This window comes from Planococcus citri, chromosome 5 (assembly GCF_950023065.1).
Source record: "Planococcus citri chromosome 5, ihPlaCitr1.1, whole genome shotgun sequence".
NCBI classification, from domain to species: domain Eukaryota; kingdom Metazoa; phylum Arthropoda; class Insecta; order Hemiptera; family Pseudococcidae; genus Planococcus; species Planococcus citri.
This window is the reverse complement of record NC_088681.1, coordinates 41,503,447-41,530,892: the sequence shown is the minus strand read 5'-3', so window position 1 is coordinate 41,530,892 and position 27,446 is coordinate 41,503,447. Positions and strand designations below refer to the sequence as shown.

The 27,446-nt window shown below is 35.3% G+C and overlaps 1 protein-coding gene across 2 annotated transcripts; it reads left to right on the top strand.

The window, feature by feature from the left end:
- The first annotated feature begins 5,799 nt into the window (after nt 1–5,799).
- LOC135846315 (intermembrane lipid transfer protein VPS13A-like) lies at nt 5,800–27,023 on the top strand. 2 transcript variants are annotated; one of them, XM_065365339.1, is made up of 63 exons: nt 5,800–5,953; nt 6,314–6,513; nt 6,602–6,709; nt 6,905–7,034; nt 7,134–7,305; nt 7,383–7,591; nt 10,074–10,248; nt 10,362–10,490; nt 10,599–10,743; nt 10,952–11,174; nt 11,248–11,469; nt 11,557–11,669; nt 11,769–11,968; nt 12,054–12,220; nt 12,655–12,772; nt 12,852–12,996; nt 13,069–13,202; nt 13,271–13,403; nt 13,488–13,718; nt 13,848–13,990; nt 15,388–15,581; nt 15,705–15,814; nt 15,894–16,070; nt 16,220–16,412; nt 16,495–16,643; nt 16,784–16,988; nt 17,084–17,244; nt 17,315–17,484; nt 17,549–17,846; nt 17,919–18,194; nt 18,266–18,394; nt 18,483–18,798; nt 18,877–18,992; nt 19,074–19,269; nt 19,341–19,440; nt 19,509–19,669; nt 19,750–19,988; nt 20,334–20,470; nt 20,538–20,698; nt 20,781–20,932; nt 21,010–21,327; nt 21,397–21,615; nt 21,701–21,916; nt 21,986–22,149; nt 22,241–22,427; nt 22,525–22,650; nt 22,969–23,115; nt 23,189–23,311; nt 23,397–23,573; nt 23,655–23,834; nt 23,905–24,084; nt 24,154–24,288; nt 24,368–24,519; nt 24,589–24,745; nt 24,821–25,026; nt 25,103–25,295; nt 25,371–25,535; nt 25,629–25,746; nt 25,819–25,942; nt 26,039–26,102; nt 26,209–26,354; nt 26,429–26,555; nt 26,636–27,023. In XM_065365339.1, the coding sequence occupies exons 2-63, from the start codon at nt 6,373–6,375 to the stop codon at nt 26,792–26,794; spliced, it is 10,461 nt and encodes a 3,486-aa protein (XP_065221411.1). In that variant the 5' UTR covers nt 5,800–5,953; nt 6,314–6,372; the 3' UTR covers nt 26,795–27,023. The 2 variants fall into 2 exon arrangements, with proteins under 2 accessions (XP_065221411.1, XP_065221412.1); XM_065365340.1 differs by lacking the exons at nt 5,800–5,953; nt 6,314–6,513; nt 6,602–6,709; ... (8 more) ...; nt 11,557–11,669; nt 11,769–11,968 and adding an exon at nt 12,335–12,402 and having other exon boundaries at nt 12,110–12,220.
- Nucleotides 27,024–27,446: the final 423 nt, after the last annotated feature.

Here is a 27,446-nt window from a genome sequence, read left to right as displayed (position 1 = left end):
AATACAGTGCTATTTTAGAAATAGTAGAAATTGGGGGGGGGGGAGGAATGGAGCTCTTGAAGGAGCTAGATGAAAGTAGGTAGCACAAAATCGGACTTGATATTCGGGTTTCAGGAGGTTCGAATCATTTGAAAATGACATCGATATCATAAAAGTAACTTTATTTCGAAAATAGTAAAAATTGAGGTGGGGGACTGAAGACTCTGGAGGGGAGTAGATAAGTGTAGCAGAAAATCTGACGTCATATTCGTGTTCACTGTTCAGCGGTATCGAATCATGCGGAAACGACACCTTACTCGTTAATAGTTATTTCTCTCAAAATTTTCATTTTACCCCCTCTAGAACACATTTTTTGAATTTTTCACCTCTCAGCACACCAATGCAAAAATTTCGAAAAAAATTCATGATGTTTAGGGATCAAAAATACATCCAAAAAACGTGTTTCTAAAATTGTAGGTACCTACCTCACAATTTGCATTGTTAGAAAGCATTAAAAAAAATTAGAAAACGCCATTTAAGGGGTAAATATGAGGGGAGGGGGTTGAAAATTTTTGAGGAGATACGTCTCATAAATGTTCACAACATACCAAAAAATCAAAAAAATCGGTTCTCATGGGGCTGAGAAAATAATTTTTATTGTAATTCCAAAAAAGGGCTGGTTTCTCAAAAAGGAGGGAGTCTGGGGGTCTGAAATTGTCCACGCCGAAGTTTCTCGATAGTACCCGTCTACCATGTAAATATCAACCCAAAAGCTCTTCAGGTTCAAAAATTAATTTTTGTTGGAAATTTTGAACCCCCCCCCCATCCACATGAAGCGACAGGTTGCAGAGTGGCAGATAAGTATTTTTATGATCTATAAAGCAATACACAAACTTTGGAACAGGTCTGCCGCATATATCTGGCTGTAGCCCCCAACCGGACAGGGTGGAGGGTGGCTGATTAACAAAATTATCATCCCCAAAAATATTTCGAACGTTTAAAATGATTCATATAGCTTTATATGTTGTCGGTTGGATTAAACTGCCACCATCTCCCGGACTATATCTTGAAGTTTAATCATTTTTCAGATTTTTTCCAAAATTTTTAGAAAGGATATAGATATTGAATTCATTAGACCTATGTATGTATTATTAAAATTGAAAAGGCCAAATTTACTCTGCACCTCAATTTTAACATGCTGAGTTGACTGGAAGCGGTTCCAAGTCGTTCTGGAGCTTCCAGTGACTTTCTGGAATTTCCAATCGCTGAACAAACTCATGTTTTCAAACTGTAATGTACGGATTTTGGAACAATCGTATGTAATTGATCAACTGAGTCACCAAAAAGCACCAATCGCGAGCATACGTCCTAAAGTGGGTACTGTGTACAGATTTGACATTTTTTGAAAAACTGGAATTTACATAGTCACTGAGGGTTCAAAAACGTCTTGAAACTGCCTGCAATCGACTCAGGATGTCAAAAATAGTATGTAAACTGAATTTCAGTTTTTTCCATAAAATGCTGGGGAAATAGTGAATTTTTTATATTTCAATTTGCAATCAAAATCGCTGCACAAAAATATAGTTCCAACCTGAAAATTTGCAAATCATTTGTATTGGATAAAAATTCTTATTTTGAAAACTTTTTCTTCGCAAATATTCCACATTGATTATGTTAATGTTTTAAAAGATAGGTATCATTCCAGAAACAGAGAAAAGATTTTAGAACACACTGGTGCCAATTTTTTGGTCATTACTGCCAAATTTTTTAAAAAACGACAAAAATAACCAAAAACTTATGAAATTTTGGTTTTTTGAAATTGGCAACAAGGATCAAAAAATGTGACGCGACCAGCGATACCATACCATAAGTCGGAAAACTTTTTTTTGAGATAATCGCGTTTTCATGGAAAAAGTCAGAAAATATATTTTTTTGTCGATTCATATACTATGAAGCCTATACTTTGGAATGGGTGTACCTACCGATCTCAAACACGTCGTTTTAGTGGTGAAAAACCCGTTTTACAAAAGTGCTTTTCATAAAAAAATGTCAAAAAAAAAAAAAAAAAATATTATGATGTAAAACCATTAAAAGATGAAGAAAATCAAAAAAAAAAAAAAAATACTGTTCACTTTTTTTTTAAAATGTTACAAAAATAACCCAAACTTTCAAAAACGTTTTTCTCAGAATTTTGGTTTTTGAATTTCAAAAAATACGCAACTTTGAAATTTTGCAAATTTGTCAGATTTTAATATTTTGAAAATCTGTTTGCACCATTGAAAAGAGGAAGAAAAACACTACCAGAAACCACAATAAAACGAAAAAAAATTTTGCCGACATATGGTATGGTATCGCTGGCCGCGTCACAAATTGGCACCATCGCACAGTGGTCCAAAATAACGAAGTAGAGGTCAAAATTCAAAAAATCCTCAGATTAGAAAAGTCTCAAAAGTTGAATACGAATATGTAGAGGTTTTCTACATTATATTCCACTTCCCTTTCTGTGATTTCAAACACTTTTCCATTATTTTGCTTGCCTAATGCCTACAGAAATGATTGAATTGTAGTGCCTCAAAATAGTCAAAAAAAAACCTTCTAATTTTAAAATGATGTAAAATATGTCAATTTTAATTTTTTTCAAAACTTTATGGGTTTAAGTATATCAAAATATGTACATTTTTGAGTGTAAAAATCGCTGATTCCATTTTTCAAATATATTTTGGTTTCTACCCTGCTCATCCCAAAAAACTCATTTTTTTGCTATTTTTGAGTTAAAAGTTCTCAATTTTTTTTTTATTTATTCAAATTCCGCGATCCCTGCCACATTGGGCATCCATCGGCGTTTTTCGCTAAATCACCAATTCCGGCGGAGAGCGCCCAATGACGATTCCATCGCTACTCTGCTGTTTGTCTTTTCACATGGTGATTCTTCTTGCTGGAAGGTCAGACGGCTTGAATCTCTTCAGCCTGTGCACGTCGTTAGAATTGTCCAAAAGCTGGATGGCACTGCGGTTGCAGTGGCTGTGTAGCCTATGCTCATGCCATTCAGCATGCCTGCAGGTTTCCTCGGAGATGTAGCACTGATTTCCCACAATTTGCAGCTATTTTCCATGTCCTCATCCACTCAGCAATTCTATCAACTGCTGCTTGTAGTGCAGTAATGGCCCTTTCATAATCTACATTTACTGAGGGAATGGCCTTGTCGTCGGCTAATAGTGCAGCTATTATTTCATCTGGCACTGGAATATCTGCCGTGAAAAGGCGATGTCCGAGCATATTATGTTGTAATACTTCTTATTCAGCCATTTGCGAATTTTATGCTTTAGGCCCTGGTGCCAAACTCTGTCAAAGGCCTGAGCAATATCGATGAATACTCCAGCACAGAACTTACGTTCTTCAAGTGCACAGCTGATAGTATTGGTCACCCTGTGTAGTTGGTCCACCATTGACTGTTTGCGCCTGAACCCAAACTGGAACTCTGGTACTGCCTTCTCAAAAGTTGGAGCCAATCTCCTCAGAAGTCATATCATTATGATTTTGGCCCTTTTCCACATTTTAGGGAGAATGCCAAGCCTCAGTATTGCATTGAAAATGATTATCAACAGCACCAGGCCTTTCTTTGGTAGTTCCTTCAGCATTGCACCATTAATGCCATCAATACCGGGTGCTTTTTTACAGCTTAGGTCTCGAACTATTGCACTTGCAATCTGCATTGGTCTGAAGAGAGGCAAAGGTGCCAGTGCTGGGCTTTCCAAGTTGAGTGATGGGAGGGGAGGTGAGTCCATTTCGTTTGGCTGGAACACCCTCTCTGGATGATCCGCAAGTGTTTCAGCCCTTTCTTTGTTAGAGCGAGCCCAACCTCCATTCTCTTTTTTGATTGGGGGCGCAGCTACTTGTGGGCGAAAAGTTCTTATTTAAAAAAGAAAAAAAAAACAAGGTAGACTATCGAGAAATATCACATCCTTGGGGTACTATGACATGTAAAGAAAAACATGCGTACAAAATTTTCTGCCCTAACTTGCCCCATTTGAAAAAATTGCTATACAAAGTTGCATAAGTGCCGTTTTTTCTATTTTAAAAAAAATATTTTCAAGTGGTGAAAATTACTAGGTATGGGAATAATATGAATGCTAAAATTGACGTTAGCGATCCAAAAAAAATACATTATTTCGATACCCATCTCGAATTTATCGAAATTGTATGTTTTGCACCGCCCCATCCCCCATTTGAATCGACATCAGCGACCTAAAAAAAAAAATATCCAAAATTTTACGGAATTTGCTTTTAAATTTGATTTTGCACCACCCCCTCCCCTCATTTGAGGGCTCATTTTGAGGTTAGGGGTAAAACAAATGTCAAAATCGACTTCAGCGACCTAAAAAAAAACATATCCGAAATTTCAAGGATTTCGCTTTAAAATTCGATTTTCAACTGCTACTTTTTCATTTTGGACCACTGTGCATCGCGTCTTAAAATATTTTCCCAGTTTTAAGAATGATATTTTTCGGTACCTATTTTAGCGTAATTAATGAGAAATATTAAAGGGAAAATTTTTAAAACAATAAATTTATCCAAAAATGAAAGATTTTCATTTGGAACTGGAGCATTTTCCCCAAAACAGGTTGCGAAAAATGTCCGTTCTTTGAGGGCCTATACCTCCCCTTCAAAAGCACTTCCGGAGTTGAAAATTTCTGTAATCAACTTTCAAGTCAAGATATAGGTCTCTGCTGAATTTGATCAAAATCTTCAGTCATTTTTTTTCGCGATCTGTCTTATTTGGGATGTTGTCCTATACAAAAGCATTTTTTGTAAAAATTTACTGTCGCAATTCTTAATTTAATTCATTGACCTCAATATTGAATGATACAAAATTAGAGTCTGTTAATATTATGCTGACTTTTGTGGCTAATCAATTGAAAAGAGCAGCTGCAAAGTGACCAAATGTGCAAAATTTTGAATAAAATGATGCATCTGCATGGTGGTGTTGGGCATGTACTTAGGTAGGTACCATAAATTGAAAAAAAAAAACTTTCATCATGCTTTTATTTATGGTATTCCATGAGATATTTTTTTCTCATTTTTCGCAAAACAAAATCCTACCCAGACCACTTTGCAGTTGCCATCTTCAATAAATTATCCATCCTAACTCATGAATTATTCTCTCAGCATCATTTTGAATAAGTTTTCCGAAGAGTTTTTGTTTACAATCAGCCTTATCGATCTGATATAGCGGCCTAAAGGTGTACTTCGATTTAATCGGGCGTTACATTTCGATGGAAAGTGGGAAGAAATTTCACCACCATCTTCCCTTATCCATCTATCTTTTCAAACCCAACGTACACACAAATTAAATATAGTACACCTTACGCGGCACATACTCTCTTCTATAACACTAAACACCTGTAGATAACCCCTTGAAAACGGAAGCACCGCAAGCACCACTGGAGAAGAGTGAGCGAGCGGTGTAATTGTTGATCTATATGCCTACGCGCGATTATACCTACTCGTAACAACAGCGTGTAAAAAGCTTTTTAATTTATTGAGCTTTTTCCTCGTCGTATATACTATATATAGTGAGTATAGTACGAGTACAAAACGGTATATTTAACCTTATTGGTTCGATATGTACACATACAATGTGGGTAGGTGTAGTGGTAGGTACGCAGTACGGTGGTTAAACTTGGCGAAATAATTTCACTCGGTAATTAAAAGCGCCTATAAGTGAGGGAAAAGTACACACAAGTAGGTAGCTGTATAGCGCATGGAGAATGCGTGAAAGCGCGGCGAGTACAAGAAAATCAATACTTTCGGCGCCGTTTCTTCCTTCGGTCTTTGACAAATCTGTTGTTGTTGTAATAAAAATATGGTATAACTTTGACGTTAAAATCATGTATAATTTTATCGATATTAGTTATAGAAGCAGATATTTTTTAGTTTGCCAAAAAATACATCCGAGGAAAACCTAAGTGATAAGGTAATTGACTAATTATTGTAAAGAAGTTCGTTAATCGTAATTTGAAACCGAACAACGTGTCAGAGGATTGCAGTAGATAGATAGTATGCCTTATCATTTTCGCAGTCATGCCGAATTTGAATTACGTTTTTGGGAATTTTATTATTAACCATTAAATTTGTGTATTTCGTACGTTAATCTATATTTACGTGATAAATGAAGACGTATAGTTATTAACAGTTAATTTGACCTTTTTGTTTTGATGTTGAAACCAATTACACGAGGTGTAATTTATTCGCACGATGAACATGCGTGTGATAAGCTGATAAGGATCATTTGCCATTACTCTTATCATCGTTATAACCAGGATTTGTGTTGCAGGTTGCATACGTATTTCACGTGCCATGCGGTTGTGATTATAGCCTAACGGAAGTATCAATATGTTCGAAGGCGTTGTAGCATCGTTATTCAATCGATACCTGGGTAAATATGTCGAAGATTTAGATTTGGAGAATCTAAACGTAGGCATATTCAGCGGTAATGTGGTGTTGGAAAATTTGAAACTCAAACCGGAAGCATTAGTGAGTTATTCGATGATTAAAACATCATTCCCAACCCAACTTGAATTACTCGATCGCACTTAACATTGCATTTTATTTTCAATTACAGTACGAATTAGGCCTACCGATTGTCGTCAAAGTTGGAACTATCGGTAAATTATCGTTGAATATACCGTGGAATCGTTTATGTAATCAAACTTCAGTTATAACGATCGAAGTAAGTTGAACGATAGCTCCCTATTCAACCTCTATGACTATAAAGTTCAATATTGTACCTTACCTACACTAAAATTAATGATTATCCGAAGAGTTTAATCGCTAGTGGAAACATTTCATCGTAGCTGAATGAAAAAAAAAAACATTTTAATTAATACCTTAATGAAAACTCATTATTGTCATTTGTTGATTACAGGAAGTATTCATTCTAGCTTGCCCAGTCACTATTGGTAAATACCAACCGGATGTTGAAAAGAGATTATTACGAGCAGAAAAACGAAGAGCTTTGGATAAACTAGATGCCAATTTGTCGTCGCCTTTATCGAGTAATTTGATTCGATTCGATAGTCTCTTAATTGTGTAATTTAATGAATTCTCAACTTCAGTAATAACCTTTGAACGATGGTTGTATGTATTTTCTATAGACGGTTGTTCGCCGGATAATTTCGCCGAAACTTTGGTCACCAGTATATTGAATAATTTGAAGATTTACATTCATAATGTACACTTCAGATACGAAGATACCTATACGGATATCAATATGCCTATCTCTTTTGGGCTCTGTATGCATAATTTTTCGGTCGAAACCACGAACAGGTACAACAATGGATATTCAGGAAATCCCCAATAGTTGACAATCATTTAAAACAAATTTGTTTCACAAAATGTTTTAGTAAATGGAAACCTATATCTCACGGTTCGAAGTTGGGATCAGTGTATCAAGTTGTGAAATTAGAATCGTTTTCGATCTATTGTAATGTAAACAGTACGGAAATACTTTTGAATAATGAAACAATGATGTCAGGACCGAATAATAATTGGATTAATTGTATGAGAAGATCGTTAGAAACGTTTAGTATATTTGGAGAAGCCTTGGATTTCAGTAAGACTACATTACAATTTTTTTTTACTATTGCAATATTTCAGAGGCGGATTTAACTTATGGTAAAAAGAGCAGTAGCTGGGTGGGCTCCCTATGAAATATATGTATTTGATTTTTTCAATTCCTAATTAAGTGCATATTAGAAGCAGCCTGTTGCAAAAGAGCACTACATCAATAGGCCCGACGTCCTGATATATTTTTCTTGATAGAAGAGTTCCTTCATTGAGGCTTGAGAGTTTGAGAGTGAGTGCGGATTCTGGTACAGAAAATTGAGGGATCCTTTTTCTATCCGAAAAAAACTTATTCCATATAGGTCTCACACCCTTCCCTTTCAGTTAGCTTATTTTTAGATAGGTACCCTACCTACATGTTGAATTAAAAACATATGTAAAAAACAATGTTATTTTACAATTCGAATTAACAACGCGTTTAAACAATGCAAAAATGTGTCAGAAATGCATAAAAAAATCATAGAAAATTACCCAAAATTGTTGAAATTTCAGTGAAATTTTTCCCAAAATGAATGAAAATTGAAAAATGTTTAAAAACGTATTGAAAATTAAAATAATATAAAAATGCCTATCCCCCTCAAACAAAAAAGAAAAAAAAACATTAAAAAGGTACCTACTTATAAAAACGAAGAGCAGAACATGAACATGGAAACGACATCTTTGTATGTGTAATCTTGAAATCATCAAAAAACTGCTAAACTTCTGATAAAAGTTAAGGTACTCAAAATTAATTTCACAAAAATGCTGAAAAGCGTTGACCGTTGGAATGAAGTAAAAACACTCAAAAAAGCTGTTAAATCACTGAAATTTACCAATCACCTATGAAATTAGATATGCAGACAGATGACCTTGGGAAGCAAGACATGCACGCACATAATCTCGAGAAACCAAACGGGCAGAGGGCTGGACAAGTAGGTCAATGACCTTGCAAGGCTAGACAGACAGGTCGATGATCCTAAGAGAACAGATAGGCAAATAGACAACCTTGAGGAACCTTGACCGACAGTGCAATGACCTTTTGACCTTAGGAGGGAGGCCGGTGACCTTGAAATGCTTGATAGACCGACCAGTGGCCTTGAGAATCCAGACAAATGGGCCAATGACCCCATGACGCCAGACAGGCAGACAAACGACCTCGGAAAGCCATATTGGCGGGTAAATGACCTTAAGAGAACAGACATACAAATAGACAACCTTGAGGAACCTTGACCGACAGGTCAAGGACCTTAGGAGGAGAGATATATGATCCTGAAATACTTGACAGATAGGTCAGTGACTTTGAGAATCCAGACAGACGGGTCAATGACCCCAAGACGCCAGAAAGACGACCTTGGGAAGCCATATTAACGGGTCAATGACCTTAAGAGAGTGGACAGGTAAATAGACAACCTTGAGGAACCATACTGACATGTCAATGACCTTAGGAGGGGAGATATGTGATCCTGAAATACTTGATAGATAAGTCAATGACCCTGAGAATCCAGACAGACGGGTCAATGATCCCAAGACGCTAGACAGGTGACCTTGGAAAGCCATATTGACGGGTAAATGACCTTAAGAAAACAGACAGGCAAATAGACAACCTGGAGGAACCATACTGACATGGCAATGGCCTTAGGAAGGGAGATATAATTATGACCCTGAAATACTTGATAGATAGGTCAGTGACCTTGAGGATCTAGACAGACGGGTCAATGACCCCAAGACGCTAGACAGGTGGCCTTGTGAAGCCATATTGACGGGTCAATGACTTTAAGAAGTCAGACAAGTGAACGTACGATCTTGGTGAGGCAGACAAGTAGGTCAGTGACCTTGAGAGGCCGGGTACACAGGTCAATTGGCAAATATTTACCTCGAATCTCGAACGTTTCTTCTTCAAACTTTTTAAGTTAGCACGTACTCGGTACTCACACTATCAAAGATTGAAAAACAATCTTCTCACCTCAAAAAAGGGAGATTTTAATTTCTTGAATCGTGAATTTTCTGAACGTTTTGTCCTCGTTTGGTAGTTTATTCAGACTAATCAGTTTTTCCTTTTTTTTCTCAAAATTTAAATTTTAAGAAAATTACTGGTTAAAGCTTCCAAATTTGATTCAATTACAGTCGGAAAAATAAACTTCTCACTCCAAAAATAACGTTGTATTTTTTCTTGAAGTAGGTAGGTGCCTATAAATGTTTGAATGCTTTTTCCAAGTTTCTCTCGCTTCATAATTAGGACTATATTTTGCTTTCTTTCAAAAAAATTTTAAATTACCGGAGTAAATCAGTTTAAAAGGATTGGAAAGAGTCAGAATAAAAATCACAATTTTTCAAATGGCCCCTTTTGTGGTGTTTTTACTCTGTTAGCCTGTTTCCTTAGATCCGCCACTGAATATTGTGCCATCATAACGAGCTATAATACTACTTACGTAGTTCGTTCATTCTTGTACGCACCTATTTAAATTAACTTATGCATTTTGATTTTTACACAGTCATTAAACCGATATCAGTGCGGATAAAGATAATAATAAATAAATCAAACGAAGCCAGAATTCCAAAACTATTGGTAGACTTTGTACTTCAAGATGCCGCGTTGCAGTTATCGCATCAGCAGTATTTGGCACTAGTTCAACTATCCAAATCGTTCGCTAGAATTTCAGTAAATAGGTTAGAGCTCTAAGAAAGATGCATTTACATATTTATGAACGATCTTTATCTGGTCACTTGAATGAGTTAGTTTTGATACCGGTGAATTTTTTTTCTTGTTTTACATTTTACAGGTTGTATCGTAAATTTCATCCTCAAGTTCCAGTTGCTAAAAATGCCAAAAAATGGTGGAAATATGCTTACGATTGCGTTGTAAGCGAACGAATCGAACCGTATACTTGGCCTCATTTGTTTTCCCATAGGTCGGTAACTGGATATTTTTCAATATTGGTTTGAGTATCAACTCTATATGTACCTACCTATGTAGATGGTCATTTTAATCGTTCGGTTTGTGGTTTTTTTTTTAATAGAAAAAATTATCGTTCGTATTGTCATATTTATCGAAGCATATTGACGGATCCTTCCGATACAGAGATAAAGATAGATTTACAGCGAGCCGAAGACATGTTGGATATTTGTAATATCATTATTGCCAGAGAGCACACCAAAATGCAGGTATGCAGAGGGCGCCATATTGGTTTCTAGTTCTGGTACTCGGCGTTCGGTGTGATATAGTTTGCCTAATCAAAGTATACTAGGCGTATTAGATATAACTCGTCATAATTTTTCCATTATAGATTTTGAAACTTTTTTATTTTTTTATTTCTAATTTGAAGAAAACGAGGCCTATTTTTTTAATCTCGTGTTTCTCTTCTTATTTCAGTTTCGCAAAAATTTCCCAGACAAAATCGTATTGAAGGAACAGCCATCGACGTGGTGGAAATGGAATTCCGACCATCCGGATCAAAAACGATACAAGTTGAGCATGAACGACAAGAAAAACAGTTTCTGGAACCTATTATCGCAAAATGAAAAGAACAGCTTATGCGAAATGATCGGCTTTAATGAAACAGAAATAGCTCCTGACAAACCTAAACAATACATCGGTCAGTTCGCCATTTCGTGTTCTATCTTTAAATTTTCAACGATAAAATATTAATAATTCGATTCATTTTACAGAACGCAAGTTTAATTTTACAATAGCCAACTTGAATTTATCTTTGGTTAGCGGTGGCAGTGAAACTTTGGTGATCGCTATGTCTCATTTATTATCCAGTATCGAAACCAGACCTTCTGCGAAAGCGTATAAAATCACAGCTCGTGTAGAAAGCTTGGTAATCGAAGGGGCTTCCGTCGAATACAGTCTTATACCTATTTTAACTTCGGAAAATGTCCTCAATGGTGATAAATCTTCATCCGATATTCTATGTAGTTAGAATATTTATCTGATTTTTCAGCTGGTAACATGTTCGATGTTTTTTTACTCAGGGAATCATTCGGGTAATTTTTTGATAGTAGATTTTGAGAAAAATCCTCTGAACAGCGATGTCGACTATTTATTATCTATTACTTCCGAATCTTTGGAGATTGTTTACCACGAAGTGAGTTGATCGAATTTTTTGCATGGTCATAAAATAAGACAGAGTCTTGATCTTGAAGATCGTGTAATTATTGATTCTGTTTTTATTATCTTCGTATAGTTTGCTATGTCTTCATTCGCGAGCTTCCTACAAACTCCAACGTTGAGTATGGAATCAGCTACCGCAACCATCTGGAGCGAGTTTAAGAGAATCGTGAATTCAATGGCTTCGGGTACGGTTTCTAGAAGATGTATTTTCCAAGTAAACGTTGATATGAAGTTACCTCATTTCATCATTCCCGAATACGGATCGCTTCAAAAGTACGCTTTTATTGTTTAGAAAATTTTTAAAATATCTAAAATAGGTATCATTTTTACCTGTACCTACACGATTTGAATACGACAGGAATGGTAAAATCATCATATTCGATCTGGGTCGATTGAAAATCTGGAGTGATTTGCAACTTCCTGATAACAGTTTAGAAGACGCTACGCAGCTGGAACTGGAAGAAAAACTATACGACAGATTTTACTTCAGTTTGATCGATTTCCAGATATTGATGTTTGATAATGGTAATTCTTTGTCGACTGTTCGACTTTTGTAGTAGTTTGGCTCGAATATCTTTGTCGCACCGCTTTTTGTAGGTATCTGTTTGGCGCTAATTCCGATATGTTTTTGTGTGACAGAATATAATGCACCGTTAAAATGGTCTCGTCTTGCTTGTGTTTTCCGTCTAGCTTTCTTAATTATGCCGGTAAGTGATTCTCTGATCGCCTTCGCTAAAATCCGATTTTTATATCGCTTTTTTCATCTTTATTTTATACCTACCTATATAAAAATAAAAATACATATGTATACCTACCTATCGCTAAATATCTTCATTTTCTTCTAGTTGTGTCGCCCAAGTGTTTTGTAGTTGCAGATATTTGCTTTAAGGGCTGTTTTCTCGTGATTTATTTGACGTGTGATGATAAATATCCGTAAAATGTGGTGTTTTTGTTCGCAGATCAAGAGTGGCGTAATTTTAAGAAAATTCATACCTCGCAGTATCACATCCTATCGAAAATACATTCTCAAATTGTATTTTCCAATAGTATCAAACCAGAAAGTAAACAGTTACCTAGGTACCTATTCAAATACCTATTTTACAGCCCTAGTTCAAAAATTCAACTTCTGATTATTTCTGATGTCTTTTTTTTTCAGATATAAGTTGAACGTATCTCTTCAGAAGCTCAAAATCAACATGTCTGATAGTAGGATCGTCAGTTTAATAAATTTCATGAATAATGTGCCGTCCCCAAAAAGCCACACGGTGCTTCATTTATCCGAACAATTTTCTTTCGATAACGTACGAAAGTTTTTTATTTAAAAAAAATATCGATCGGATATTTCGTCTCTAATCATCGAATTTTCTCCGTAGATTAAACTTCAAGACAGTTTGAAAGTCTTGGAAAAAATTCAACACTTGATAGCTTGCTCCGAGTTACGAACTCAGCTACTCAACACTCACACAAATAAAGAAGAATTGAAAAAATCATTTCTCACTGTAGAAAAGTACGTATTTCTGGGATTTTACTGGATTAAATAGGAACCATACCTTCACGTGGACTTTTTTTTCGCAGGAGTGGATTGTCATCGGAGGTTAGCGATGAAGACTCGGAGATTTGGGCTAGAATATTGGATTTACCAGGGTTCGATGATAACGTATCGCAGAACAACGTTATCATCTATTTATTTAGAATTAACATTGTCCAAGTATGCCCGATTGAGTATATTTTCACGTCACGTATGAAAATTTTTCACCGGAAACTGATTGTGGATGATTTTTTTACTTTACAGATTATTATCGAGCTAAAACGTAGCAGTAGTAGTGTCGACAAACCGTACATAATTCTTCATTTGGTGAATTTCTGTTGCGATACCGCTTTCATGGAGTACGGACCGGCTGTGCAGGTTTCTTTGGGATCAATTAGTATTGTTGACAAGTTACATTGCTCAGTGAATTCGAACCAGACGCAGATACTCTCCACTAATGGGAAACCTGATGTTATTTCAATTCTGTATAGGAAGGTATGAACTTGAAATAATGCTAAATTACCTAGTCGTAGTCCTGAATTTCCTGGAATTTTCCTTTTGTCCATAGATTCATCTCCTCATTTAATTGACATTATGATATTCTTTTTTTTTTTTTTTTTGTAGGTGAGATCCGATTGTCCAGATTTCAAATCTCATTTCCACAGTGTTGAGCAATCGCTGGTGATTGAAATTAATACCGTTCACGTGGTATTTCATAAAGAAGCCTTGGTCGATTTGTATAGATATTTGCAGTATTTTTCTAACAAGTGAGTAAAATTAACATACAGTCCTACTGGCAAAAAGTACTCCAAAAATCGAATTTGGCTGGCTTTTTTTGCGGTGAAAAAATGCAATTCACTTTTTGTAGATATGGGTTTCAAAAGCCTGAAAAGACATATTTTGGGTTTTCATTTTTGAATAATTCTGAGCCCCAAGATTGAGTCATAATTTTCGGGATGTTCGAAAAAAACCGGTGTCATGTGACTAATTAAAATGGGTTAATATTTCTGCAGAAAATCGAGAATTTCAATCGAAATAACTTTTGACCATTTTTGAAGGTTTTTTTTTTTGGAAATTTTGAAAAAGGTGTCATGAATCGCAAGGTTAGATAGGAAAAATCATACGAAAAATACAGAAACGAATTATGTAAGTACTTGCTCTCAAAATTATTCATTTATGAAGTTGGGATTTTTTTGAATTTTTGGGACACCGGGTATATGCTTCTGTATTGTTTTAATACATCATTTACAATGTTTACATTATCATCGATGCATATAATTACTCGGTATATGCCTACTACATAATAATTGAACATAAATAAATAATATTGTACGCTTCGGTGCATCGCAAAAAAAATAAACGTTGGATGTGTCTGGCAAAAAAATGATTACTCAGCATTTTTACTGTGTTGAAACCCACTATTTTATTTTCATTAATCCAGAGCTCGTACTCGGTTACTTTTTAAGTACCTAATTAATTTAATAAAGTTTATTACTTTTTCAAAATTTTAATTGCTAAAGTTACCTAACTTTTTTTTAAATCAAAAATTCAATTTTTTTCAACTATTTGCTCTACTTTTTGAAGAAAAAATAATGATAATGTTAATAATATCAACCGGTAAACAATACCTCTAAATTACGAAATTTCAATTTGATTTTTGCTGATAGCGTGGCCTTCGAATTACTTAATTAGAAATCTTTTTTCGGAATTATTATGGCCTCCCAACTATGGGAAAGCAAATCAATTTTTAGAGTTTGCACGGCCTCCAAATAATTATGGAATTTTAATTCGCATTTTGGAGCATTGGAAATGACCTAAAGAGGCCAGACTGGCAGACATACGGCCTTGGGTAGCCAGACAGACGGGTCAATGACCTCGAAAGCCGGACAGGCGACCTTCCAGCTTTACCACAAGATTTTTTGGAGGAGGCAGGGAGGGAGGGAGGGAAGTGCTCTAACGTCGGGCTAAAGATTGGGTGCTCTAAACAGCGAGCTACCAATGCACTATATTATGAAATTTTCTGTTTTTTTTCTGATTTTTTTTTCTCTACCTAAAATGTTTTGTTCACATTCGGTGATTTTTTTATGCATTTTGGTTACTTTTTTGAATTTTTTTGGTGGCAACAGGCAATGAAACAAGACTTTTAATCTAATTATTTATACAGATTCAAGAATCGCAGCTTTGCAAATACCAGCGTGTGGGTTCGTGATACTGTTAAAGAACTATACAAGAAACGATTAAAAACACCAGATCCTCCGATTCCTGCCGGAGCGACCAAATTTAGTTACTCGACTAGGATATCCGACGTTAAATTCCAACTTTGTGATACGGAAATCGATTTTCTACTTATTAGGGTAGGTATACCTGACACTTGACTTGACCTATCTAATGAACATTTGTGATACCTACCTACGTTTTTAGAACTATAAAGCAATTTGAGATATTTTTGTGACATTTTGGTGCATATTTTTTTACAGGTAGCCGGATTCGAATTAGATTGTATGTTTAAAACTGACGAAAGGCTCATATTTCGAGCTTATCTGATGACTTTTACTATCGATGATATTTCTAATACGTCTTTATATCCGAAAGTAAGAATAAAAGTGTGAATCAAGCGCGTTGATTGGGCCATAATTGATCGAATAAAACTGGAATGGTTTTTTTTTGCAGATTTTAAGCGTAGAAGAAGAAAAATTAATGGAGATAAAATATGTTCGTCGAAGTCGTCGTTTATCCAAGACCAATATTGAAACTAATGCTGATGATATCAAGTCTGATGGTGTTTTCAAGTTCCATTTCAGTAGGATCCATGTAGTAGTTATGTTCAAGTTGATTTATGACATTCAAGTGAGTGATTATCTGCGTCAATTTTGAATACCTACTTAGTTCTTATGTGTTGGTTTTCTTTTTCGCACATAAATTAGGTACCTATTAAAAATAATTTTTACAGTTTTTTTTCTATTATTATTATTAAAATGAAAACATAAACGTTTCAGAAATTCTTCAGCCCTTTCGTACCAGCCAAATGTTTCAGAAAAGTAGGCAATTTTCTGGAAAAAAGTATCGAACGGTTTTTGGCCAGTCTCAGATTTTCTACCGACAAAATTCACGTCTCGGTTGATTTCCAATTACCAACGTTTTTGTTACCACAGCAAGCATCGTCTCCGAACTTAATTATATTTAATGCCGGTAAGTTGTTGAAAAACAATAATGTACGATAATTCAACGTACACCTAGTTGATTAATACATTGGTATTTTCAAAATTCGCAGGAGACCTGACTGTAGAAAATTTTTTCAAAGAATTAGCCACCGAAGAAGAAAATAAAACGCCACCGGTCATAGATAACGCTTTGATTAAATTAGATTCGGTTATAATTTCCAGAGCTATAGTTAATTTCAACGGCTCAATTATCGTTCAAGTAAGAAAACATCGTGTCGTACTACGTCGTCTTCATTTTTTTTTTTGTTTACTTTTTTCTGTTGTACCTAAATATGTTTTGCGATTGAATGAAAAACGTACCTACCTACCTACTATAATAAAAATCATTATTTCATTCAGGAAACTATAATGGGACCAGTATGCTGTAAAACAGACACGAAAAGATTACTTCTGAACAGCACTGCTGTCAACGAATATGATTCTTTATCTATGTTCGACATAAATACCACTATCGATATGATAACCATTAACTTGGGCCAAAAAGATTTCAGTACTTTGAATCTCATATGGATAGATAGTATTCTGAAAATATTAGCTTTTTGGAGTAAGTTCCACGTGCTCGATTAATACCTACCTAACTAGGCTTAACATGAAATGATCGCGAATGAATACCTAATAATTCATCCATTGCGTTTATAGATTTACCCAAGGATAAACTTGTCAATTCATGCGCCAACGAAGAAGTAAACGTTCGTAAATTGGAAGCATTTTTCTATCAAGTCGAAAGTAACCGGAAACAGGTCACTTTGCACGTGAATTTCGAAGGTCTTCTGTTATGTTTATACAACGACATCGACGAGGTGAGTCAGCCTACCTCGAAAAATACCAAAATATCGGTCCATTTCTATACCTATGACTCCTTTGTACTAGGTTCTAAGTTCACCAGTTCGAGACGAAAATCGTTCCCTATGCAAGTTTAAAATCGGCGAAACCGCTATCAACGGAGTAATATACGCGAATGGAAAAACAGAGCATCAGTTATCGGTGCAAAGTTTATTACTCGAGGACACCAGGGTCAACAACACCGCTTGTATCAAAAGGTTGGTTTTCTGGTTGTGTGTAAAAAATCGAACGTACCGAAACTCAAAGTATGACGTTTTGCAGAATCTTCCAATCGTACGGCGCAACTTACACGCAATCGAATAATGAAAACGTGTGCATTACGGTGCCTCCGGTCATATCGATCATGTTGAATAAAAATCAACTCGGCGAGAGTCACTGTAACGTGTTGATTGATCACACGAGGTTAAATTTAGGAGTTTCGTTTCTCATGGAATTGTTCAGGTTTTTCATCGAAGCGACTCCTTACGATCAAGATAATGCCGCTGCAGCGACGACGACAACGGCGCCAGTGACGAATAATGGAGGTGTAGTTAATTACGGATACTCGGAAAATTGTGAGGTGGGTCCATTTCCATGTAGTCTGTTCATTCGTACCCTCCTAGTCTAAAAAATTCTATTAATTGCGAATTAGGCGAAAAATGGATTCAACCTGAACCGTCGTCGAACTTCAAACGATCCTGGAGACGATACCGGTGGTCTTTCTTTATCGATAACTTGTCGAAAACCAGAAATTATGCTATTTTCACAACTGGAAGATTACGGTAAAAGTCACGCTTTACTGTTAAGAGCTGATTTATCCATGGAGTACGTTCGTCATCCTACCAATGTCAGTTTTACTTTCAATGTATCCGATTTGCATATGTTATCCAAGTTGCAATCTACTTTGATAAAGACGTCTTCTAATGTGGTAGGTATCCAGCGTTTTGATTTTAGAACATGTTCATTTTCGTGTAGAGCTCATCGATGGATTTTTTTCAGGTGTTACAACCTTGTAACATTGAAATCTCCAAGAACTGGGCGGCAGTTAATGAAGAAACCAAGATATCGATTAGTTGCGATAAAGTCAACCTGCACATTTCAGCCAGCACAGTGCATACAATTTTGAACGTGCGTTTGTCGAAATACCTACCTACACATTCCATAATTTTTCCTCGTTGATAAAAATGACCAAGTCTGTGATGCTTTTTTTTTACAGATTATTCGAGAAGTAGATTCGTACTTCTTCACAGAACCTACAATGAATAAATGTGAAACACCGGATAATTTTTACCAAGATTGCGACGATTTATGGTCGGCAAAAAAAATAACTCCGTATTGTCTTCCTCAAAAACAAGAGACCACTAACGAGCAGCTACCTACTTACGTTATCTCCGAAATAATGATATTGTCCATTCCTAGTGTGAAAATAATGTTCGAAATCGAAGACGTGGTGCAAAAGAAACCGGTTCTTTTGCTCAAATTGAGAGCTGAAGCAAAGCTGAAAAATTGGTCCAATTCTTTGGAAATGAAAGGTTCGTAAAATCTGCATACGATATTGCCTCCTTCCCCCCGGGAAGATTATGATCTACTCATTTCATTATGAATTTCAGGCGACATCAGTATGCAATGTTCGTATTATAATTTCAAAGTCAATGCTTGGGAGCCTATTTTAGAACCTTGTGTGAAAACTGAAAATATTTACAGACCTTGGGAAATAACAATTAAAGTAATTTTCAACCATGAACGTTCATCTGTCATTTCATCTCGTTTAGAACACCAAAATTAAGTACCTATTTTTGTTCGATAGGCTTTTAAATCGAAATCATACCCGATATCGATCATCTTGAGCCACAATAAAACTCATCGAAATTCCATTTCCAAAAAGAAGACGAGCGTTAGTTCAACAAAGGAATCAGTCAGAAGTAATCTCGACTCGGAAACTTCAGCAGGCGAAGATGACTGCGGCAGTATCAGAAGTGTGAAAAAAACTAAAATGCATGCGGGTAATTACACTATTCCCAAATTTTCATTAGAAAAAAGAATCGTTTATTTTACGTCAATTTCCCCTCAACAGACAGAACTGAACGTAATTTCACCGACTCTGGAAGCGATTCTGAAAACGAAGATACGATTATGGAGAAATTAAAGACTAGATTTGGACAATTGTTGATCGGGTATGTGCACTCAGAAATCTGGCTCAAATGTATGTGTTCTCTAAATTGAACAGTTTTTATCCTTGTAGAGAAAGCAGTGACGAAAACACTGATACAGATTCAGATATAAGTTTGAACGAACAATCTTTCAACAATAATAGTGACGATAACACAGATGAAGATACCATGAGTCACTTGACAAATAATTCCTTCCTGTTGGAAAAAAGAGCTGTCTTCATTACTAAACAAAGTAAACTAAGAAATGTTATTTTCGATTTAATTTTAAACGAATCATTTTTAGGACTAATCCAGAAACGTATTTTGTTTCAGGAGAATCTGATACTGGTTTGGAATCTGCTAATTATGATAAATCAGCTACTTATATTATACTTGAGACTCAAGAACGTTTTGAAATGGTGATCACGCCGAGTACGATATCAGTGATTAAGCAAATTTTGGATTCATTTTCATTGAAGTTTAATAATATTCTGACGACCGATACTCAAATTTTATCACTTAAGAACGATATTGCTCCTCATTCTACGGTTATTTTGCAATCGAAATCGACGGTAAGTAGATGTAATGTTGTTGGAATTATTTTTTCTGCGAAAGGATCATATAGATCGAAATTTCAATCTTCTCTTCTTTCAAACAACAACAACAACAACAACAAATGAAAGTGAACATGAAACACGTCATTTTTACTCGTATTTGCGGCGAACAGGTTATGCAATTTTATTAACATCTGTCCACTCGACTCCTTAAAAACGATCAACGTTTCATTCACAGGATCGCTGTTGTGTAAATTGCATATTCTGACAAATTTAGGAACCTCAGAAAGTTTTGCTTTTTTCTTTGTTTTTTTATGTAAGTAATTCATGTTCATTTATGCAATTTTTACTATGTTTTATTAGGTTGGTCCGATGAAAATACTCATGTGTGCTAGTTATAGTCTTTCTGAATCATCTCCAAGTAGTCCTGGATCAACAATAGGTTCTCCTTGTAACGTCGAAAGTCCAACAGACCTAGAATTCCAATCAGGAATCGAAAAGTAAGCTCATCAGCCCACTTTTGTAACCTGTAATTGTATTTTCTCTCTACAATTGAAAATTTTTCAGCTTCGAGGGTGGTTTCGCTTCAGACGCGTATTCCAAAACAGACTCAGCCAAACGAAAATCCGACGGAGACATTTTACTTAACGCTTTACAGTTTCCTAGAATGTCAGTTGACATTTTATACTCCAAAGTTATGGATCGACAGCTTTACGTAACTGTGAACGGTATACAATTGAATATTCAACTAGATAATGTTGAGCCACGAGCCATTTCAATTTTCATTAATTCGAACAAATTTATTTCCAGGTTTTGAAGATTTAACGGTAATTTGTCCTACCAAAACGACCAATAAATACCACGCTTTGCAACCTGCGAAAAATAATACTCGTTATTACGTGGTGGTTTCTGTACAAAATGATCTTTGGGGCCAGTCCATAACTGTTCGGTCTCCTTTACAGGTGAATTTTTTTTTACAACGTGCTGTAATGAAGTTTTAAATAACTTTTTTTGAAAACTTGATGATTTTTTTCCCTAGATGAAGAACGAGACTTGTTTCCCATTGGCATTATACTATAAAAAGAACGCTTTAGATAACACCGGATTCGATCAAATCGGCGAATTGACTAATCCGTTTGAAGATTCTTTTAAATTCGCTATATTAGAACCTGATGAAGTTTACAACATGCCTTTAATGATCACCTACCATTGCGCCGTATATGTTTTACCTATTTACGAAGAATACCACCTCAGCGAGACTGGTTTATGGTGGAAAGAACTAGCCAATGATATTAGCACTCCGAAGGATGTTATTTGTCAGCCAAAAAATGAAAAATCTCCTGTTTTCGCCATTCGAGTATGTACCTATCTGAGCACTAACCTAGACTTTGAGGGTTGAATTCATGTACTTTTTTTTTGATGATAGGCAATTACTTCGGAAGGAGTACATTTCTCAAATCCTTGCTCGAGAACGTTGCCAAATTTCATGATAAGTTTGATACCCTCCGTATTCGTATTTAATTTACTACCGTGTGCGTTTCAAATCAAAATACCCTCAGCTGAATTCAATATCCGAATCGAAGCTGGAGGCAAAGCCAGTATTTATTCGTTGGATATGAATACTCGACATGCTGTCTCTTTCGAGGTACCTATACCTTTTTGTACTTCGTGTCGCATTTTATCTCGTTTCGAATTTGATTATGTAATGTTGATATTCACTTTTTTAAAAGGTTCCGATGTATTTTGGAATCTCGTGGACCGGTACTTTCCATATGTATAATAAAATGGAAGAAAAAACGTTATCTATGACAACCGATCAAGATACCGACGGAGGTAATAAGCATTTAACGCTGAATGTTCGCGTAGATAAAGCTGAATCTTACAATGTGATGGTCTATTCTCCGTATTGGATCGTTAACAAGACCGGATTACCTCTTCAGCTGAAAGTAAATTTATTTGAAAATCGATTTTGTATTTTGAAGCAACGGAATTACTTACGGTTGAAATGATTTCAGGGATCGTCTTCCGATGTAGTATATGAAACTTTGGTCGAAGAACCGTTGTTTTTCGCGTTTCGTAAAACGCAAAAGAGAAATATTCGTTTAAGAGTTTACCAGTCTTCGTGGTCTTCGGCTTTCTCTATCGATACAGCTGGTTGTTCTGGATTAATTACTTGCAGGTGAGAATTTTGATGAAGGGTTCAATTTTTCTGCTCTTCTTAACGAATATTGTTTTACTCTACATGCTGTGATTTTTTACAAATATTTCAGGGATCGAGAACGAAATAGGAGTTATTATATTCTAGTCGAGATAACATTATCGCAGCTGAACCCTCAACTCACCAAAATCGTTACTTTGTTACCTTATTTTTTGATCTCAAACGAAAGCAGATTTGCCATAAGGTATATGGAAGAAAATGAACAGGCTGATTTGTGGATCGATTTGCCCCAAAATCAGGTATCATAGTCCATGAATTAATGATCTATTGGTCGCTTTTCATCGTAATGCATCTTTGATGAATCGTTTAATCATTTTGACCTTGAATTGATTACAGACGATACCTTTCTGGCCTGAAACCAATACTATGAAAATGTACATCAAGTACAGAGATAGCTCATTGGTCTCACAACATTTTTATATTAATCAAGCTTGTCAGACAGTCCTCAGGATGGATAAAGGAGTTAGTATCTATATTTTCAAGTGGCTAATATTCGTATTAAACGTAATTTCGATGCCAATTTTCTTTAAAAAATGCTTCAATAAGAGATCTCCATCGAAATTGAACAACTCAAATTTAAAACCATGACGTTGAATGAATTGCCTATATGATATTTTTAAAGGGGCATGTTTTTTCAGAATTTTCGAGGTTTCTTACCTACCTATTTAATTTCGATCAAAATAATCGTATTTTTTGAAACGTCGAGTACGCTTTGGAACTCTTCTTTCTTGCTTCTTTTATCTTATGTGATTAATATTTGTGTTTTCGTCTGTAATTTAGAGTGCCATCGTTGTCGATATAGTTGGCGGTGATAATAAACCATTCTTGATCGCTTTTCAAGACTATAAAATTGGCGATGCTCCTGTTCGGATCGATAATTTCTGCGAAGATTTATTTTTGAAAGTATCACAAGAGAATTCTGGCCAAGTATGTGATCGATTTTCTTTTCAACAGGATTTATCATCAAGTTTGATGTTAATGAAATTTTTTTGTGAAACAGGTTACATTATTAAGCCCTTATCAATCGTTACTGTACACTTGGGATGACCCTACCCTAGAAAGGAAGCTTCAATGGAACGTGTATAACAGAAAGAATAAAGGATTTATGGCAAATTTCAAAACTGTGAGCGATCATTCAATTATTCGCATACCTATTTAAATTTGGAAATAGGTAATCATTTTTCAATACCTATATTATGTTTCCTTAGGAAGGATACGGACAAGAATACGTCAGTTTCAAACTAATCAAACAACAAACCTTAAGTAACAGCATTAAAACTAATAAACTATCCTCAAGTTTGAAAAAATTCACTTCGAAATATACCGCAGAAAGCAGCAGCAGTGGAGAAGAATCAGAACGAGATGACAGTACCGATGTATCTCAAGTACGTACTCCTCATTTAGCTCAAACTTTACTAAAATAAAATCCCTGGTTCGTGATTATTACATCTGTTTATTTTTTTCAGATGATTAAAACCCATAAAGGCAAAGTCGTTGTGTATTGGGTAAGTTACCTTGAAGGACCTCAACGTGTTCTTTTATTCACCCAAGACGAGCAAGTTGCCTTCTATGCGTACTCCAGGATCGACTCCGAAAGAAGCAACGTCGAATTGTTTTTATCCATCAAAGGAATTGGATTATCATTGGTAACTTGATCGTGAAAAAAATATGAGCTTATTAGTAATCCATTTTATAGTTGAATTTATTTAAAAACAGGTGACCGAGCAAAAGAACGTTAGCCGGGAATTAGCCTACATTAGTGTGAACGATTCAGCTTCAATTTGGGAGGTCAACATTGCCCATAGTTGGAAAATTCTTCCATTAGAATTAGCTACTTGGCTAGAACATCAGTGGAGCCAAGGAATCAAGAAAGCTCAGCTTAAAGATTACGTTAATGTAGGTATTTTTCGTAAAATGCGGATGAATTTTAATAAATGATTGCATCAGTTTCCTTCGCATTTTTAGGTGGACTTGGATAAAATGCAGCTTATTAAACCATTTTTTGGCGAATTGAAAAGAACGTATCAACCTGCGTTTTGGTTACACTGTCGAAAATCTTTCAATTATTACTATTTTCAATGGAAAGTGCACAAGTTTCAGGTACCCATCTGGAGAATTTTCGATTACTTTGTTCAAACGGCGAACAAAATTTATTTAATCGAACTTGATTTTTTTTTAGGTCGATAATCAATTACCTAATAGTGTTTTCCAGTCGGTTATTTACCCAAAAATTGTATCGTACGATGTGATACGTAAATATGGTCTTAAACCTTGTCTCGAAGGCACGTTTATCAAGAAAAGGAGCTCAGATTACGAACGAGATGTGTACAAGTACGCACCTCATCTATTCATTAATCCGGTGTAATAATTTAATCTAAATTTACTTAACTATTTTTACAGGTATATAAAATTCATGGCGCTGGAATTTTGCGTCCAAGTCGATAAACAGTTCGTTTTATCGGTGCACGAATTGATGCAACCTTGGTCACGTTCAGAAAGTTCTTCTTTAAGGATCAGAGCTGATATTTGTAAAGTTCATCATCCTCTGGTTATAAAAGTGAGATGATTTTTTTCAAAAATGATTCAATCAGAAAGCTAAATCTAAGTACCTTATTTTTTATTTTTTCTACAGTTCCATAATAATTACAAAAATTTGAGAAAAACTGTCGTCGAGTATCTATACTTTTCGCCTATCAAAATACAATTCAGTTTTACCTCCCAAAACGTTCAGCATTTGCAAACAAATTTCAGCAATCAAACTTACGTTAAGGCCTGTCTTCATTACGTTCTCAACTGTATCAGTTGCGGTTACGTTGATTTCAAAGGAGTAAAATTAAAGTAAGGGTTTTCGTTCATGGTACCTACCTTTACCTATTGCATCTTCATTTTAATAACATTTTTTACCTATTTGCAGATGCCCATATTTCGAAGAATCCGGCACTGTTACTCACGTACCTTCAAAACTACGCGAAATCCGGTATCATTATTTTCATAACTTGATTAGACAGATGTACTCTCATATTCTGGGCCCGGATAGCGCATGTAATTCCAATAACGAAGTCGATTTGTGCGAAGAATATGTAGAATTTTATTACGATTTATCTTTGGTAAGATCTTTGTGAAAAATTTCGTGTGTTAGTTTTGGAAATACATTTCTATTAAATGTCATATTTTACTCGCAGGGTTTTTTGAAAAAAGTTGACGAGTTCGCTGAAGCCATCAGTGAAGCTGCAAGATGCTTATTATCACATATCACCACCTCATCGGTGAATTCTACTTCATCTTTGATCATGTGTGGTAAAAGAATATCGTTGGATTTAGGATTAAATCCTGAAATAATTAAAAAAGTAAGATAGGTTCCTATTTATTTTCTGAACGTTTCGTTTATTGTTCAGTAGGTTTGATGTCTTATTTTTTATTTTTTATGAATTTAATTTTAGAAAAGCATAACTCAACAAATCAGTTTTGAAGAACCTGAAGAAGTATTGAGAGGAGACAGTTGCTTTGAAATTGGTGTCCTGTACGGCCTCTCTGGTGTTTTCATGAATATTCCTATCTGTAATTGAAATTCAATTGTATAAAAAAGCCTTTATATTTCTAGGATCTAATAAGAAAATTTATATTTGTTAGGTAATCAGCAAGAAGGAATCGAGTTATTTTTCAGAACTGCTGGTAAACATCTGTTAAGGCTTTTGAATAAATACTCAAATACTATTTCAAGTATGCCGGTTACAGCCATCGACGGAATCAAAAGGTACGTTTCGAGTTTACATTAAAGAAGTAGGCACTCCTAAATATGATCTAAAATTAATGATGCAAAAACGAACACGTTCAATTTTTTTCACTCTAGAGCTGCAGAAACAGGCACTGATATAACATTCAGAAGACGCTTGCCTAAATATATTAATCCTTTCGTGAGTATCTAGTTATTGTAGTCAAATTTTGTGTAAGCCTGTGAGCTGATATAATTTTTTTTCTCAATTTTTTTCTCTTATTTTTTTTTGGGAATGATCCTTACAGGGTATGAAACCATTCTCAGTACACCATGCTATCGGTTTGAATATTCTTCATTCGATAAATAAAGGCATCTATGCTGAAACAGACGATTACTGGACACACGTTATTTTAACGAATGATGGACGATCGTGTCTTCTAATTACATTACAGTGAGTACATTATTTCAGATTTAGTTTCAGTGTTCCTATTTTCTACATAACTGATTCGAATTGGCAATTTTCAGGCGTATATTTTTGATCTCCAAAGTTCGAATGTGGGACGATTGGAAGATCGAATGGTGTATCGGTGTGAATGATATCATAGAAGTACCCCAAGTTATCGATAGTAAATTAATGTTTAAAATTCGACAGGTACCTATTTATTCGATGTTACGATAATTCTGCGTGGAAAAGATCCGGTATTTATGAACTTGCCTTTTGAATATTTTCAGGAGGAATCAGTGCACAATTTGTTCACCGATGATAAGCTTATTGAACACGAAGATGTCAATTTGTTGTTCTGGATGCAGAAGATGATTGAGATAGTATTCATCATTAATTTAGAAAATAAACCATGCTTTTTTGTCGAATCTCAAGTGCTGAGAAAATGAAGATGATGACGATGATTCCTGTTTTTTAAAAACGTTGATTTTTCTTTTGAGACTTTTTGCGAACTATTGTTGTACGTATTTTACCATAATTATTTTCCTTTTTAAGGTGATAATTTTCATTTTTACCCCATACGAATTAATATTGTCTTAATAATATTTATGTTTTAAAGTTTAAAAGCATGTTTTATGTTTACCTAAATGAGTTTCATTAAAGTGAAATTTTTAGCTATTCGTTTTTAATATTTTTCAGTCAAATTTCCGTGGTATGTTTTGAATTTGAATAGGTATTTTACTTTTATTCGTTTTATTTTATAGTTCTACGTACTAGTGATTGGATTTGATGTCCCAAGTGGACTGACATATGTTTAAACTGACACCACTGTGGAAATCTCCGGGTTAACCCGGAGATTTCCACAGTGGTGTCAGTATCCATTAACTTCCACACGGAGGTTTCCACAGTGGTGTCAGTACCCATTTAAATTCTTATAGGTACTGACACCATTGTGGAAATCTCCGGGTTTAAACCCGGAGATTTCCACAGTGGTGTCAGTCCTCTTGGGATGTACTTTGGAGAGGCAAGTTAAAGTATCCAAAAAATGGCGGAATCCGGTAGTTTTTATTCGAGAACTGACATGAGTAAAATGATCTTTTC